General features: G+C 42.1%; 1 protein-coding gene across 1 annotated transcript; it reads right to left on the minus strand.

Annotated features, from left to right (window-relative positions):
* Positions 1 to 633: 633 nt before the first annotated feature.
* Positions 634 to 3478, minus strand: LOC104470240 (protocadherin Fat 3-like; the record flags this gene model as incomplete). Its single annotated transcript, XM_010085088.1, has 1 exon — positions 634 to 3478. A coding segment is annotated over exon 1 (2845 nt), but the record flags the coding sequence as incomplete, so codon positions are not given.
* Between the last annotated feature and the right edge of the window lie 14294 nt (positions 3479 to 17772).

Raw genomic sequence — 17772 nt, forward strand, 5'->3', positions numbered from 1 at the left:
ATTGATGTTCATAATACTACCACCTTCACAGGAAAGCTAGCACAGTTGGTTTACAGTTAAGCATATTTCCCTGTGCTTCTACCTTTACACAAGCATGTCAACAGTGATGAACACTGTGCTACAGCAAAGTGTATTATACAGAATTGCATATCATTCCAGACTGCTAACTCCCATGAAAAATTACTCCCAACAACAATAAAAACAAGACCACAAATAGGTTTTAGGAGGAAATAACTCTTGTTTCATGCTCCTTATTTCCCTTTATTTGCTTTAACACTGCATTCAAGGTCATGAGTGTTGTGACTCTGTGGAGGTGACCTGAGTAATTTACAACGATCAACAGATAATACAGTGACTGGAAGTGAGGCATTCCGTAACTATCACTGCTTTCAAAATGGAGTCATCACACAGCTTCTGAAAAGGAACATGTATTATTTCACACCCACAGAGTGATGAATCTAACCAGGTAATTAAATCATGTCATTGCTGTGCCTGTAAAATCCTTATTTATAATTTTATCTTGCCTGTTAAGAAGAACTGAACTTCTTGTTAAGGGCAGAAAATAATTATGCCTAAGCTTTGCTTTTGCAAAAACCTCTACAAAGGGAAAATAAAATTAGAAACAAAACTCACCAGTTTCTTCATCTATGCTGAATCTCCCCAGGCCGCTGCCATCCCTGATGGAATACTGAATCTCTCCGTCCCTTCCAGAGTCCTCGTCTCGAGCAACAACTTGCAAAACACTTGTGCCAATGCGGGAGTTTTCCTTTACAGATCCAATGATGGCAAAGTCAGGAAAATAGGGAGTATAGAGATTTTCGTTAACATCTACTACTTCAACTTCCACAAAAGAAACAGAAGAGAGGGAAACTGGGCGCCCCTTGTCCTTTGCGCGCACAGTCAGGTTGTAGAACTGCTGCTTCTCGTAATCGAGCTCTTTGTTCAAGCGGATGGCACCGCTTGCTTTGTCTATCTCAAACCGCCCATTGTAATCGTTCACCAGCGAGTAACGGACTTGGCCTCCCAAGCCAAGATCTGGATCGTGAGTTTCCAACCAAGCTATGACAGTGCCAACCGGCAGGTCCTCAAGGACCTTCACATTGTAGCTGGATGGTATAAAGACCGGAGAGCAATCATTGACATCATCCAAAAACACCTTCAGAGGCACAACAGAAAACTGCTGCTGGCCACTCTCTGCTTTGTCCCTAGCCTCGATCTTCAGTGTGTAGTTTGCTTTTGATTCCCGGTCTAGTTGATCAGCCACGTACACCATTCCCGTGGAACTGTTGATGGCAAATTGCTGGGTGTCTGTCAGTACTGAGTAAGTCACTTCACCATTGGATCCTAGGTCTTTATCCCTGGCTTCTACCTGGATAATCTCTGTACCAAGACTTGTACTTTCTAAAATATTAACTGAGTAACTGTCCTGTAAAAAAACAGGCTTGTTATCATTTGCATCCTCCACAGTGACAGTCAACAGTCTCCACGCAGATTTCTGTGGATTACCTAAATCATAAATTGTAATATTAAGGAGATAGAGCTCTGTTTTTTCACGGTCCAAGGGCATAAGAACATTAAGTATCCCCGTCTCCATGTCAATGTTGAAACAACTATCTACATTACCATCAGAAATTGTATAAACTACTCTCCCATTAAAGCCTGAGTCTGCATCATAGGCTTTTATCCTCAGGATGGTGGCACCAACTGGCAGATCCTCTGAAACCTTTACATCAGTAGGGAAGGATTTGTCAAAATGCGGTGCCTGCCTGTTCACTGAATAAAAATCGAGAAAACCATCTTCCAAATTCAGCTTCACATTTGCTTTTGCCTTTTTGAGTAACTTTTCTGCTAGCTTCTGAGCAACTCTAGTTTCTCTACAGCTAAAGGTCTTTGAAGACACTTTCCCATGAACTACCGAAATATTAACAAACATAGCATCAGCAAAGTTCTCTCCATCAGTTGCTGTTATCTTAAGGCCAAAATTGTTGTTCTTTATGCCAGAACTAATCAGAGATTTTTTAAGTTGCAGGACACCAGAGTCAGGATTTAAATAAAAAATGCCAAGTTCATTTCCAGAGATAATTTTGTACTTTACAAGCTCTAACTCATCTATGTCTATTGCAGAAACAGCAGTGATATGACCACCAACAGGAAAATCAGATGAAATCACTCCCTGACACGCCACTTTTTCAAAGAGGGGTTTGTTATCATTGACATTGCCTATGTATATGGTGACATTCACCTCGCTTTCATGGCGGTAGGGAGAACCCCAGTCAGACGCTCTCACAGTGAACCTGTAGCTTTCTGGTGAGGACTCAAAATCCAGTTCTTCAGATGTGCTGATGACACCTGTAAACTGGTTGATGGCAAATGGTAGTGAGCTCAGACTGGCAATGGTGTATGTTATATATCCATTTTCTCCCCTATCTTTATCGACTGCTGACACTGCCAAAACGCTAGACCCCACAGGGACACTTTCATTGACAAATGAGCTGTAGGAAGGCTGCTGGAACTCTGGAGTGTGATCATTGGCGTCTTCCAACCTGACAGTAACCTGTGCTTTTAAATCACCACCTTTGTTTGTATATACTTCTAATTCATAGACATCCTTCTCAATGATTTTCAAAGGACGAGCAGTAGTAATAAGGCCTGTGTTGGAATTGATCTTAAAATACTCAGCTTCCTCACTTGGAGATATTCTATATTCCACACCCTGTGGCTCAGGCACCAGCTTTACTACTGCAACCACCACACCAGGAGGTGAAAATTCACTGATCGAAACATCATATGATTCCTTTTCAAACTTCATGGGGATACTTTCTTTCTTGGGACTAGCAATGTGTACCAGCTTGACCGCAGAAAATTTCTGAGGAGATCCTTTGTCCTTTGCTTGGAGAGTCAGGTTATAACCATATGGGAAGCTGTCCCAATCAATTGGCTTTCTTTCTTTGATTTTGTACTCATTCATCCATTTACCTTCTTTAATCAGAAAGAACTGTTCCAGCGGATCTCCAGCCACAATGGAAACAGATTCTATTTCTCCATTGGCTCCTTCATCTAGGTCATCAATGTTAACAACTGCATAGGTAGGCTCCTTGTCTGATGGGAAAGGAATATGTGTTACTACACTTATCGTTGGGGCATGTTCATTTATACGTTCAATGTGAACATAAAGCTTGGCAGTGCTGCTTACACCATTGTTTCCATAAAGCTTCATCCCACGGTCCACAGCCAATATCTCAAGATCATATCTGTTTTTCTCATCGTAGTTTAACCGGCCACTTAAGGAGATAACACCACTTGTAGGATGAACTGAGAAGAGATCAACTTTGTTTTTGAAGTAATAATAAAATTCGCCATTGGACCCAATATCTGCATCTGTTGCAGTCACCTGTGCGATGCTAGTCCTTAATGGAGTGCTTTCTGCTATTGTGACAGAGTACGTGGTTGGCGAAAACAAAGGTCTTAAGTCATTCATATCCAAAACCTGTATGTTCACTTTTGTCCATGCTTCCAAGTCCTCTCCTCTGACAGACCCTTTCACCATCAATAAATAGTTGTCTTGGATCTCTCTGTTCAATATAGCAGAATTCCCACCTTTAGTCCTTATTCTTAGGAAGCAAAAGTCAGCAATGATGACTTCCTCTGCTTTAAAAAAGCCCTCGTCATCGCCAGACACTATCCTGTACTTAATATCCCATGAAAGGTCAGCCAAGGTAATGCCCATCCTTGTTTGGCTGTTGACATAAGTCCTGGCTGCAGAATTCTCATACACCGTAGCATTGTAAGTGGAATGTGTGAAGTGAAAGCCAAGTGGGGTGGTCCCATGAACTACCTGGCAAACGGACGCCAGGAACTTGACAAACAGAAGGGCAAGGCATGACGGAGGTGGCCGTGAGCCTGACCAGCGGCCCATATTCACCTCCATCACATCATTCTTTCACCCTGTGACAGAGAAAGAAAAAGGTAAATAGTTGATCAAGAGACAAAAACTGTACTGTGGAGTGTTGTGTCAAAATTACTTATTACATTTCTAATGAAAAATAAAATATGTGCAATAACTAGTCACTGCATATTTAACAAAACAGAAAGGGAGAACACTATATAAACACACACACAAAAGGACCAGTTTTGGAGTATATTTTTACATGTATGTGAGTAATGTGTGTGTATGTGCACACACATGCACGCAATACATAAGTACATATATGTACATATATATTTTTTAACATAAAGAACCCTATGAGACCCTACCACATCTATACACACATGCACACATCCAAAATAATAATCACATTGAAAAAAAATAAAATCAGACACACACATTTGAGTAAGTTTATGTAAGAAGATGAACCACACACTGAAATTATTGTTTTTCTTTACCAGTAGCTCCAATTAAGCCTAAACTTGTTTATTTTCAGAGCACACTGGAAAACACATTTTTAGTCCTGACATTTGGAAAGGAAACAGTATATTCATTAAGTACATAGCACTGTGATAGTCAAATGTTACCAGTCTTTTTATGGACAGTTAAGAAAAATCACATGGTTAATGAAATTTGAGCCACCAAGAACAAGCAATACATAAAAATTACTACCTCGCCAGTACTTTAATTATGGAAACCTTCAGAAAAATCAAAATTAAGGAAGAATTACAGCTAATTAAATGCAACTGCATACACATATGCATATGCATAAACATACCCAGATACTAAGAAAAGGCAAAATACAACAATGAAAATAAAACTGCTCAATAAAGCTCCCAGGTGAAGATTCAGGTTAGGAATGGCACATCTGAGAGACGCTGTAGGACTTAACTCTACACTTGCTCATCTACCACTATGCATCTGCAACTACAGTCACCACTGTACACCAAGTACACTGGGTACCATACCCTCAATGAGGACATAGATGAATTTTTTTTTTTCTGGATGTCCAATAAATGATCCATTCATGGGTACTATTGCCATCCCAGCCTAAGAAAGGTGAAGACTCCATCCTTGCTTGGATGGAGTGAATTCCAGCTTACACCACATTTCACTTTGGCAACCCCGAGCACAATTTAGCTAAATACAAGGCACGTGGCTCCACTGCCAGCAGTCTGTCTCAGTCCAGCCTGTCCCATTCCAGCCACCTCAAAGCAATGAGAGCCTTTCTTTCCACTGATTTCAAAAGGCTCATTATAAATGTAAGTATTCAAATGCAATTAATAAGCAGCCTTTTGCGGAAGACTTGGAGTTCCTCTGTACAGTCCTGTTGTGGAATAGCCCCAGTGCCTTCAGCGATCTAACTTGGGAGGTTAAACGGAGATAGGGTAAGTAGAGCCAACGGCTGAAGGCTGCTGGAGGGTGCTGCAGACGCTGTGAACCAGGCTCTTGTTTACTACTGCCCGCTGAAAGAAGAGGAAAGGAGCCTGAGGAAACCAGGCAGGTGCTTACAGTGAGACAGTGTGAATAAGCTTCTTTGTTACAAAGTACATTCACTGCTACTCCTGAAAATCATAAAAATAAATTTTAAAAGGCAATTACTGAAAGACTCACTGCACACATACATTGTTCTCATTGTTATTTAAAAGCTGCTTGAAAACGTAGTTTTCTCCAAGCTAGAATACAGAGTGGAAAAGGATAGGAAAAGTTGTCGATAATGACAGGGGTTAATTTAAATTTCCAACATGATTTCAACATCCCCTAGGAGATTTACAAATTGCATGCAAGTTTTGGAATATGAATTCATGTTAGTTATCACTCCCAATATAACTGAATGACTATTGCACTTTCAAGTACTAATGACAATCAATTTATTGCACTGATGTTATAATGTTCAAACAAAATACTTAACTTCCTGATCCTACAGTCTATATCCCATTGCTTAACACATTAATCAATTTAATCAATTCTCCCAAGTGTTTGTCAAGGCACTCATCTTTCAGTATACTTATTTTCACATCCCGCTCTCTCCCCTCCCCCCTCCTTGTTCTTGTTTCCTTCTTATTTTATCTTCTATTATACCAACAAAAAAGGGAGACTCCTTAAAAATAAAATGAAAATGTAAGATTATATTACCTCCTGAACTTGCATTTCCAAGTAACAGGCAAATCCCCCCAGAACGCCACATGGCAGCTCCCTTTCTGAACATGCCGACTCAATTGTTGTGCGTGTATCATGCAAATCCTATGATAACATTCCAACCCATACAGTTTATACACTGAATATGCACAATTCTCCAAGATGCTTTGTGCATGTGAGGAACCAGGTCTCCCTGCGCTCTCCCCATGCTCAGGTTAACCCCCAGGAAACAGAGGATGGCGTTTTTCTACTTCAGTTACGAAAGATTTATTTGTTGTTGTTGCCATTTCACTCAACTAAAAGATCAGAGCACTGGCACCTTATTTTTCAGCACAGCAAACATTAATCAACTTAATCCACCAGTGTGAAAATATCAAAGTCCCTTATTTTCATGGGGCTTTATGTGAATCACTTTGAGTACTGCCACTAAAAGCTGCTGCTTCAGCCTAGCGTGGGAGACGATGCTCTCAAGTAGAAAACACAACCAGTATAAGGTATGCTGCCGAGGAAAAGCCAGCCAAGGGGAATAAGAAATTCTAATGAGAGAACCAACAAAATAAAGGGCTCTGCCTCTTCTGTGATATGGCATTATTAAAATACTGAACAGACAAATCACTGTGTTGCTGCCTTTCACAAAGAGCACTTCAGCATCCTCCATCTCTACTGCAATACCAGCCTCTCCCCTCTGCTAAGAGATAGGGATTTTTTGCTGGTTTATGATGCAGACTGATGCTATGTTTCATAGGAGCACCCAGACTTTATTTCACTGCATCTCAGCAGCTTCCCAGAAATAGGTCTCTCTGGAGTAATGAATGAATCGTATTATCCTATTTACATCTTATTTGGTGGTTTAGTTTCTCCTATCCACATGATAGTTCAGCCTGAGATGGTTTCTCTTCATCATTCATGGTCATCAACATCAGGTTTCCAGGTCCACCACAATCAGAAATCAATTTTCCTGAGAAATTCATTGCTACAAGCAAAAATGATTTAAAACTTTACCTTCAGGTTAGCCATACCCAAGGTTACAGACTCCGCCGTGGCAGACAGGCATCAAAGTAGATATTTACAAAGCTACATGATTAGGAGAATCTAATGAAAAAGTTGTGTATATCCCAGGCAATATAACACGACAACCTTAAGATCTCATTCCATTTATCTATTTAGAGAAAGCCAGGGTTAAAACATAATCTCAAATACTCTGCTGTAAATCCAGTTATGTAAATAGTCTACAAAGTTTTAGTGGTTCAGTGCAGTCAGGATCAGTCCTGAAACACTGAATTCCACCTAGAAACAACATATGTATATGTGTGTGTGTGTCTGTGAATGTGTGTTTTCGCTATTTATATATATGTATGCACAAACATGCAGTTTGTGTATTTTTAGGTATAATTTGAGAGCTGGCACTGGAAAAATTGGACCTTCACATCAGGCAGCACTTTCAGAGTTTGATTTCATTTCAGATGTGGTACACAGAAGTTGTAACAAGCTCCTCATTGAAGTTATTCATCTATCCATATATTTATATGGCCATCATCATTATATTATTTGAAAGTCCCAATGGATGAGCTATTAAACTGCCACTTGGGCTACCCAAGAATGTTTTATTCATTTACTGAATTCCTTTCTTCTGGGATATTTGTTTTTAAGAGCTTATAATACATACATACTCAATGCACAGGAAATGTAATGTGATAGGTTACAGAAACAAAGTACAAAGCAACCCGCCATAAATTAAGAGGCATTTCTTTAAAAGCACTTCTTGTCAAAAAAATGTTATGGTTTCAGGTGACGAGAAAGGTTGTGATTACTTTTGCTTGATTTTGAAACATTTGGGCAGGAGCTACTCAAAAAAAAAAAAAAAATCCCTGGTACTGCTCAACATGGTTAATCTGAAGAAAAGGAACAGCTCTAACAAGAGCAGAGACTAAAAGAAAGAAACTCCTTCTAACTACCCAAGGAGGTGACAAGACAGCACAAAGTAGGAGTCCGGCATCTTTCCACTTTAGTTCACATTAAATACTCTGGTCTTGAAGTGAGAAGGAAGGAATGGAGAACCAGAATGGTGTGTCTTGATTTTTAATACTCTTTAAAATGAAATTGAACATCGTGGAGAACTCTATAATTTCACATTCAGTTGGAGAACTCCATAATTTCATGTTCAGTTGTCCACTCAGTCACTTTCTTTCACTCCCTACACAAAGATTAACTATGTGATCCTGCAGAGTAGCTGCAGGGACCTGTAGGTGGCTGGTGCTCCTCAGAGGAACTGTGAGAGGTACAAGCATCATTATTTTTCTCATTTTGGCTCTGGCAACCTCCAGTCTGGGCTGCATCCAAACATAACACCCCACCAGACTGGGAAGGAAGACCCGAGTACCAGGAACTGCCAGGATTCCTGCACACCAAAATCATGGCTCTTATTCAACACGAAGATACCAAACAAGTGCTGTGTGATCCTTTGTTTGATTTGCTCTCCCAAGTTAATTCTTCTAATCCCAAAGATCTCCATACCATAAAAAAATGCATATATCTCTTAAGTAAACTGTGAAAATATTAAACTAGTGCCAAAAGCACTTTCAGTGAACATAAGGAATATAGCAGGTAAACATCTTCAGCAGGCAGAATGTATAAGCTTTTAGCAGGCCACAATACAGAAAATCAAAGGGACTTCTCCTCTCTCCCTACTTACCCTCCAAGCCCAATTACACCCTTTGAGATAAGGATTTCTCATTAAATTAACTTGGGCAACATGTCTAGATAATATAATACAACTACTTAAGACTTTCCACAAATCCTTTGAAAAAGAGAGAAGAAAATCTGTGCTTCAACTTCTACCTTCACCACAAGGACCCAATGAAGCTCTTACCTATAGAGTTCTCTGGGTTAGGAGGAGAAAAAACAGTTTCTGAACTTCAGATGGCAATTTTCTGAGACTCAACGTATTTATTCACCCACGTGCACAGGAAAAAAGGGTCAAGAAACCCGACTGGTATTTTTCCTGGAAAAGTTGTGAAACGGAGGGTGCCTCCTCACATAGGACAAGAGCGGTGACCTCATGATATGGAAAAATACAAAAATTTGGAAATATTACTCCTTTCTCAGGAGAGTTGCAACAGTTCTCTTTCAAAGGGTAGCTATTTAAAATCTAGAAAATAAGCATCTTTACAGCAAAATGGCAGATTTGAAAATATAAAGGTCTTTTTTAGGGCGCAGGAGAACATTTTCACACGTGCATGAAGTCTAAATAGTATGTAGTGAAGTGATGTGTCTGCAGCAGAAGCAGAAACTCTTGATTTTGTTGGAAGTTACCTCAATCTTACAAGTAACTCCTTCGTCCCACTCAAATAACATCAACATCGGCAGTACCCTATCTACTCTCATGGTCTAAAAATCAAACCACCAAACCTACAAGGCTGTCACACAGGCAAATCCTTGCACCTGAATGGAGCCTCTTATTCTCAGTGCTATTTTCTATCAACAAGAGCAATCTGCCTACACAAAAACTTCTGCATGACCAGGCCAGAAGGACTTGCAAAAAAGGGTGCAATTAAGGTTACAAAGCATCTTGATTGATTTGTATTTGTTACCTATTTAAGGCTTACACCAAGCTGCATCAATGACAGGAGATGTTTTTCACAATCTGTTGATACTGCAACAAAGACATGGGAGCCCATGTACATCAGTAGCCTCTCCTGGAAGGAGCCTCTTCCATAGTGCAGAACTATGGAAAACTCTTCTGAACTCATGGAAATTCATATTTAAGGCATATGGAAGTTATCAATTTTGGAGTTCAAAGAGCAAGGCATCATTCTACCAACAAACCCCTGGCACAGCCTAGAGATAGCCATGAATTTTATACTCTCCCCTCATTACGCAGGCAATATCATCAGCATGTTGTCAAATGAGAAAAGGGAAAAAACCACATTCAGACAGCACTTCTTCTAGAGAGACATCTTCCCTGAGCTACACCTCACAATAATTTACCCAGTTAGGAAAGGCTAACAATTTACTGGCCAGGAAAATAAATCTGAATACAGAATAAGAATTTAGAATTTGTTCCATGAAGAAATGAATTAAACTACAGGCAGGAGGGAAAAAAAAAAAAAACCCTGACTGACACCGATGGATTTACAACAGGGGATATATTCATGGCTGCTCCCCAAAGAGCATCAAGATATGATTTTCCATATATATGATTATATCATGATGTGTTTATCCCAAAAAGAGAAGATGAAGACAAAATGACCATTTCTGCAGAGTAAGCTCTTGCAAGAGACAGCACTTTAAATCCTAACCTTCCTTAGAGCTGCAAATCCCCCTGCTGCCTGCATATAATAATTTCACACAGGAGAAAGGCCGTTCAGCATGTAGCAAGTGTAATTCCAGGCCATCCCTAGGAAGTGAAGATTTAGCCACCCAGCCGTATGTTATGAATAACTTTGTTTTGCTAGCAGGTGCTGGGGATTTTTCCATACAACACGAATTTTTGCCAAGTATCAGTTCATCAGCAAATGCTTCCACTTGCGAGCAGGAGCCAGGCGTCATTTGTCTTCCCAGGGAGTGGGGGCAAAGGGTCTGTCGGACTCTCCCTTCCCCCTCAAGGATGAAACGTGGCTTGGGGAAATGGAGGGGGAAGACAGGAGGAATAATTTGCCGCCATGTGAGATCTGTTGAAAGGCAATTCCTGGGAGCCACCTTACAAGGGATTTGAGCTTGTCCCTTGGTGGTCTGACCCCAGGGAAACAACAGCTGATATCCAGTTTTCATGCTTTGTGTATTTCCAGTCCCCCCCAGGCTCCTGCTTCTTAATCACTCTAAGATGGGGAAGCTTTGGGGAAGTTTCAAAATGAGCAAGTTATTTTCATGGGGGCTACGTGCTTCTTCATTAAACACACTCAAGGATACTATTTCTTGCTTATTTGGCATTGTTGTTGGTTTTGGTTTTTTCTTTTTCTAAAGTTCATCTTGCACATCTACTTTGACACCATTCAAGGAGCCCTGGTTTGAAAGTTCTTTCTAGGTACAATGTCAGTGTAAAAAAAAAATCTAGGTCTGGTTAGTCCCACTCCTGTTACTGTTGGTCTTTCGCTGGCTCTTCTTTCACCACATGTCAATTTGGATCCCCCCAAACAGTCAGATTTTTACCGATCTGCACCTCAACACGAGGGGGAAGGGTTCTGCTCATGCACCTGGAGGGCTGCCGAGGACCGGTGGGCAGCATTGCACCTTTCAGCTGCATACACTGGCACTTGAGCAGTGATTCAACTGGGCTCTTTGCAAATCTTACCCTTACTATAATGCAAGTAATAAATACAACTGAGACCAGACTGCTTTTCTACAAAACCCTAGAGCAATCCAATCTCTATTTTTCCCAGTGCCTGGTGAAATGCAGCAGTGGAATAAGCAGTAACAAGACTCAAGGCACAGCACCAATGCTAATGTGGCAGCCCTGTGGCTGTAAAAGCATCTCCCACCCTTCCCATGCAAGGCTCAGTTCCCACTCTGCTAATAGATTCTCTTCCACGGTTTTTTTCCTGCAAACCCATTCCCTTTAGTCTCAGGCACTGCTGGCCACTGCTGCAGGTCTGCTCTGTGTTCGGGATACTGCACACACTCCTTCTGACAGCTTGCACAGGCTTGTATAAACTATTTGGATATAGTTTATAGTAAGAAAGAAGTCTATGAGATTTACCACTACTGTTTCCAGGGCCATAATAGGTATGTAGGTGTAACGACTGGGATAAGCTGTTACTCTCAGAGGAAAAAAAAATACTATATATCTCCCTCAGATGCTCTGTGTGTGGAGGTAGGGGCAGCTCAAACGGTCCAGACCTTTCTATATGGGCAAAAGGGGGGCGGCTGAAAAAGAGATGAATATACAAAAGCCCCATATAAAAAACACCACATAGAATGAAGACCAGGGGAAAAGATTTTTGGGTTGGACTAGATGATTGTTAAAGGTCCCTTCCAACACAAACCATCCCACAATTCTACGATAGCAAGATGCCAAGTCAAAATAATGAGTCCCGTAAGGACTTTTAAAAAGGGACTGTAGGATAAAGCATTTCACTCCACGCCAGACCTTGGGATAAACCCAATTCCAGCTCTGTCCAAAAATTATATGCTGAGTGACAGAGAGGTAGTCTCAGCAGGATTGCTCCCCGCAGTAGCAGTTAGTGCTGAAAAGGCAGGTATGGACGGAGTCAATAGGAACAAGAAAGGACAGTCAGGAGAGGGATGAGCAGAGTCAGAGCGTGTGACGTGATGAGTGAGGTGAGTCAGGCAGGGCTGGTGAGCAGCATTGAGGGACACCTCCCCCTCACCAGCACAGTGCCATTTACCATGCAGAGAGGCAGAGGCATGTTCTTGCCCACAGCATGCCAGGCTCATTCGCCAAACATCTGCCGAGGGTTGCTGGTCCTTTAATTTCTACCATAAAATGATAAGTGTTCGATCTGTACAGGAGCAACACTCAAAGAGACCTGAGAAAATGGAATTGCTGAGCAATCCAGGAAGAAGTCTCAGAAGAAGACATGTGGATGACATCCAGGTGCCATTAAGAAAAAAAAAAACAAAAAACACCATTAAGCAGAACAACCACTTGAAAAATACCTAAATCTTATGATTCTGGAGAAAAAAGAGAAAAAAAAAAAAAAACACCTCTCTTGAGGCTAGGAACTAGATTATTGGTTTTGTGATGCCATTTTTCTTCAAGATGCCTGTGACACATAGCAATAGAGAGAGATCAGGCTTGAAGTGCAAGGAGTAAATATTTTGATTGAGATTCTCACCAAGTTTGCAATTTGAGAACAAAACCTAAGTTTAGCAGCACTCATTTTTCTTTCGATAGAGCAGGAATCTGCAGGGCACTGGCCCCTGCTGCTGTGCTGCAGATGTAACACAGACCTGCTTCTGCAGCAACCCACTTGCGTTGTCTACAATCAACTCAAGATGTGTACCTGGGTCTGACTTCCAGGCACTCCAGAGCAACCACCTTTCTGAAAGAGAACTCCCAAAAAACTGCTTCCCTTTGCCCCCCGGACGAAGAAGCCTCTGAAAATTTGGACCTACCCCAAGCCCACAAAAACAAAGAGAAACAATAATTGACAAATGCAGTTTCTGCTTTCTACATCTTCCCATAAAAAAAAAAAAAAATTAGAAAGGTTGCAGTTTGTTCAAACAGGAAATGTTTAGAGAAAGATCTATTGCCATCACTTTTTAAAATTACATCCAGCTCAGGCCATGGAAATTGGTTAACCTGCCTCAGTAAGAAGCAACGCTTGGATACATCAGGTCAAATACATCACAGTTTCTCTCAGATAAGTGGAATCCACACTGTGGATATCGCATAGGAAACAGAAAAGTAGATGGAGTGAGCCTTAGACTGAACAACGTTATGACAGAAACCCAGAAATTTCCTTTCCAATCCATGTGTTAAGGCCAAATCACTGCAAGGAAGAAAGTTTTTCATCAAAGCTGGCCATGGACCGCTGTCTGCATTAGAAACACCTGAATCCATACAAGGTGCTGAATCCAATTATTTTGAATGGGATATTAAAACATGGTAATTTTGATGCACAGAAGGGAGTGCTGGTGGTACTCAGACAGACAGATCTGTGTTGGCTGCACCTCTGGTCCCACCTCCACCGGGCACCTGCACCATGGCAAGCATCCACAGAGGGCAAGTCTGAGCACTGCAAGTATTCTGTACGTTGAAACTCCCACTGCATTTAAATTCAAATGAGTTACCCATACTGAAACCATGCATGCTTCTGCCCCCCTCTCATGATCGGCTCATGCACAGGTATTGAGAAGGTTACCACTTTTAAGCTCATCATACCACTACAACTTCATCTTTCGAACTCGTCCAGTTCAGCCATCGCAGCTGGGAGTCCCTCAAAGCCTCTTGCGTGTTTGGAAAGGTTCAACTTTGCAGGCACAGCCCAGTTAAAAGCTCCACAGAGCAGAGATCACTATTTAAAGCTGAACTGTTCGCTTTTGTTTATTTATAGCAAAACCATTAATTGCTAATCACGTATTTGTTTGCTGGAAAACCAACGCTCCAAAATAAACACCAAGTTTAAAGACCATATTCCCAGAACACTGAATGGTATCAGGAACAGTGCTAAAAATGTAAATCAGAAACATCAAAACACATCAGGACTTCAACTGGAGGAACAAACAACCCATTATTTCTGTGCCAGAAAAGAGGTTACCCATAAGCCGCCAGTTACCCACACAGTCATCTACAGCCCAGCAGTTATTTATATCCTGGAGAATAACTGACACCGCAGTACAGTATCTGTTGAAAATATCTTCACGGCAATCAACATATGCTAGATTAAATGAGGTATCTCTTAATACAGAGTTTTGATAATCACCTTGGAAAAGTGCCTTTAAAATGCTTGGCATCAGAGGCAGAACCTCAGAAAGAGTATCATTTCATTTATGAGCCAGTTTCATATATCAAAATCACACAAAATTTTAAAAATAAAAAGTTGAGGTTTGGGGGGGGGTTTTTTGGCTCTTCACTAACAGAGCTCCATGCTTCCCTTGGGAAAAGCATGTTCCCTGGAACTACAGGAGTCCTGCATGGAAAACTAGGGAAAACAGCCTTACAGAGCTCTGATCTCCCCTTTCTCCATGAAAGGCATTTTAAACAAGCACAGCGGCCCAGGCTGCATGGAAAGCTTCACCACCAGTCGCACTGGGAAGCAGTAACTAATCCACAGCAGACTGCTATCTACCCCCTGAAACCCTCACGGGTATAGCACTTCCCTGCAGCACTCACATCTACCGGCTGTCAGAAAAGCTTCAACTGCAAAGTGCCGTACACCTGCCGTGACAGCCCTGCCCTCGAGTTACCCGATTCTCATGCATATCTGAACACCAGGTAAGTGCACACACTCAGTCCATTTCCAGATTAGGAATCAAGAATAACAGCTCGAGCCCCTTGCTCCAGGCCACATAGGAGACCCACCACGTACTCCTGCTGCCAGCTCTCCCTGCCTTGCTACGCTGCCCTCCGTACCTGCACAATTTAGGGTGGGAAGGTTTCACAATGTTCACCAGCATTACTGGCGTAAATTTCCAGAACAGAGGGTCATACAGTTGTGTTTCTCACCACCACTGCTGTGGCTACCATTCAAAACTCATCATTTATTCATGACAGGAGTTTGGGTTCAGTCTTCAAAATTACATCTCAGTCTTGGACAGCTAACTGGAGACACTGATCATGACATGGAGACCAGTAAAGCAGGGGTAATACTACTACTACTAATGGCAATAACAACAACAGCAGTGTAATGACTTCATGATGTTGAAAATGGCAGCCACTAGGAAGAACAGCCACATCTCTTAATGCTTCCCACCTCCCCACTTGCTCTTCTGGAATCAGGACCATCTGCAGCCCAAGGACAAGTTGCAAAGCCTCTATTCTCAAATTCTGGACAGAAAGCCAATGCCACATGCACACCAAACACTGTCTGGTGTAAATTCACCCAAACACACAAGACAGGGCCAGACCCAGTCTCTCTGGCCATGGATTCATCATGTCTCCCTCCTTGAGACCAGTTTGCTGCCGGCCTCCTTGGTCTGGACTTCTCCTCACCTGCTGGGACCCGCACTGTGGTGGGGCCACAACTCCCCACAGCCCCAGCAGATACATCTTCCTAATGGGAGCCACCCCGTCCCTTACATACTTCGACAAGCAGAGAAGTTGTTAGCAAGGTGGACACATCACATTACACTGAGCATCCAACGTAGTGCTCGCCAATAAACGGGGCAGGTCACGTCTCCTTGAGCTGCTGATCCACGACCCTGAAACACACTCAGCCACTGGTCCCACATCTTCTGTTCATGCACCAGGAGGGGAGGAAGTGGTGCCAGTAACCCCGCATCATCCCATCAGACCCCTTAAAACCCTGTGCCAAGGGTGTGAGCCGTGCCAAGCTCCTCCATCGCTCCTGCCTCGTGCCAAAGGTGCCATGGTGGTGCGCAGCTCCCAGGTACTGCCCCAGGCAAAGGCACATGGATGTTCCCTCTCAGAGCATCCTGCAGAAGCAAACGCAAACCACGTGCCTCCCTACCACGTGTTCACCATTTTCCTATGTTTTTTATTCTGACAAGAGATGGTGAAAGCTGCTCAGCTGAAATAAAAAGGGCTCCAGCCTAACTAACAACTGTTAGCTCATTGCTGCTGAATTTAAAACCTCAATAGAAAATGATGTTTCACATTGCAAGGCACTACTTGCATGTAGTTCCCCCTCAAGCTCTGCTACACAGTGACTGAAAGTCAGCTGCCATTTCAATCTGACCCCTGCAAATCTCCAGAAAGGTAAAAAAAAAAATAAAAGCTGTGTCAGAAAGCATCAGGTCAAAAATCAAAATCATCAGGAATAACTTTGTCTGAGTCGAAGCTGCAGTGTCTGTTTCCTCTGTATTTTTAAGATGAAAGTATAAAGCAAAAAATGAAAGAGTTATAAACCAGCAATGCATCAGCTTACTAAAGCAAACCTAGCAATATTACACATCCACACAGAAGAGGGAAAAAAGAAGCATGTCTTCCTTGTAAAACTATTATGGATAAGGAGAAAATGTCTGTGGCTATAATACATTTTTATACCACTTTTATAAGAAAAGGCTCTCAACAGCTTTTGGCATATGAATGCCACAATGAGGACTGCAATAAAACTGAGTATACTGCAAAAGAGCCATGTCACGTGCATCCTTAGAATTTATGTTCAAATGCCAATGTATTAAATTCTGTATTCTGTGGCTTTTGGAAAAACAGTTTTATTTTATTAAATGAACTATACAATACATTGCTCATCTGAAGAAAAAGTTTCATAAAGTAGTTCCTTTAACACCAAAAATAATGTTTCAAACTTAAAAAGTGCTTTCAGTAAGTGAGCATACTTACAGTGTGAGTGGGGGTGTATACACACACACCTATAGCCCATTTCCCCATGCTCATGCTCATACTTCATGTAACTACACAGGCTGTGACAGTTACAGCCATTTAAGAGTTTAAATTCTTGCTGTTGTGTCCAGGGGATATCCTAAGGTCCAAGGTGATCTCAAAGGACACGAAAGCATTAATTATTTTTTTGACAAGCACAAATATTGGTCGTGAATAGACATTCCTCAAGTGCACATAAATGCGTCCTCTGCAGCAAGCGGAACAAGCAGAGGTGCTGCACGCCGTGGAGGTAACACGCACAGAGCCGCACGCTCACGTGCAGGATCAGCAACGGGCCACAACACACAGCACATCACTGCACAGCACCGTATGAGCCCGGGAGTCACAGCCTGAAGCTCCTACCAACTTCTTTGCAAGAGCTGCAGACACTCTGCACAACTAAATCAAAGACCTATTATATTCAGTCACAATCATTTCAAGGCCCAGCTTGGTGATCACTTTACGGCAGGATAAGCCACCGTGGCCACCAAAGCAGCTGTCCCAGGCTCGCTCCTTCCCCCCCCCTCCCCACCATTTTTTTTTTTTTTTTGATTTTTTTCTCACTGGGGATTGAGCTGCCCTATTGCAAATATGCCTGCAAACAAAAGGGAGGGAGGGAGATGGGAACGGGTGCCTGGGGCAGGCGGGAGGGATCCTTTCCATGTCCATGGCAGCTCAAACTGTTTGTCAAACAACAGCCGGAGCTGAGGCAACCAAGATGGTGTGTAAAGAGCAGAAAGTACCT

This window comes from Pterocles gutturalis, unplaced genomic scaffold (assembly GCF_000699245.1).
Source record: "Pterocles gutturalis isolate BGI_N339 unplaced genomic scaffold, ASM69924v1 scaffold27000, whole genome shotgun sequence".
Taxonomy (NCBI): Eukaryota; Metazoa; Chordata; class Aves; order Pterocliformes; family Pteroclidae; genus Pterocles; species Pterocles gutturalis.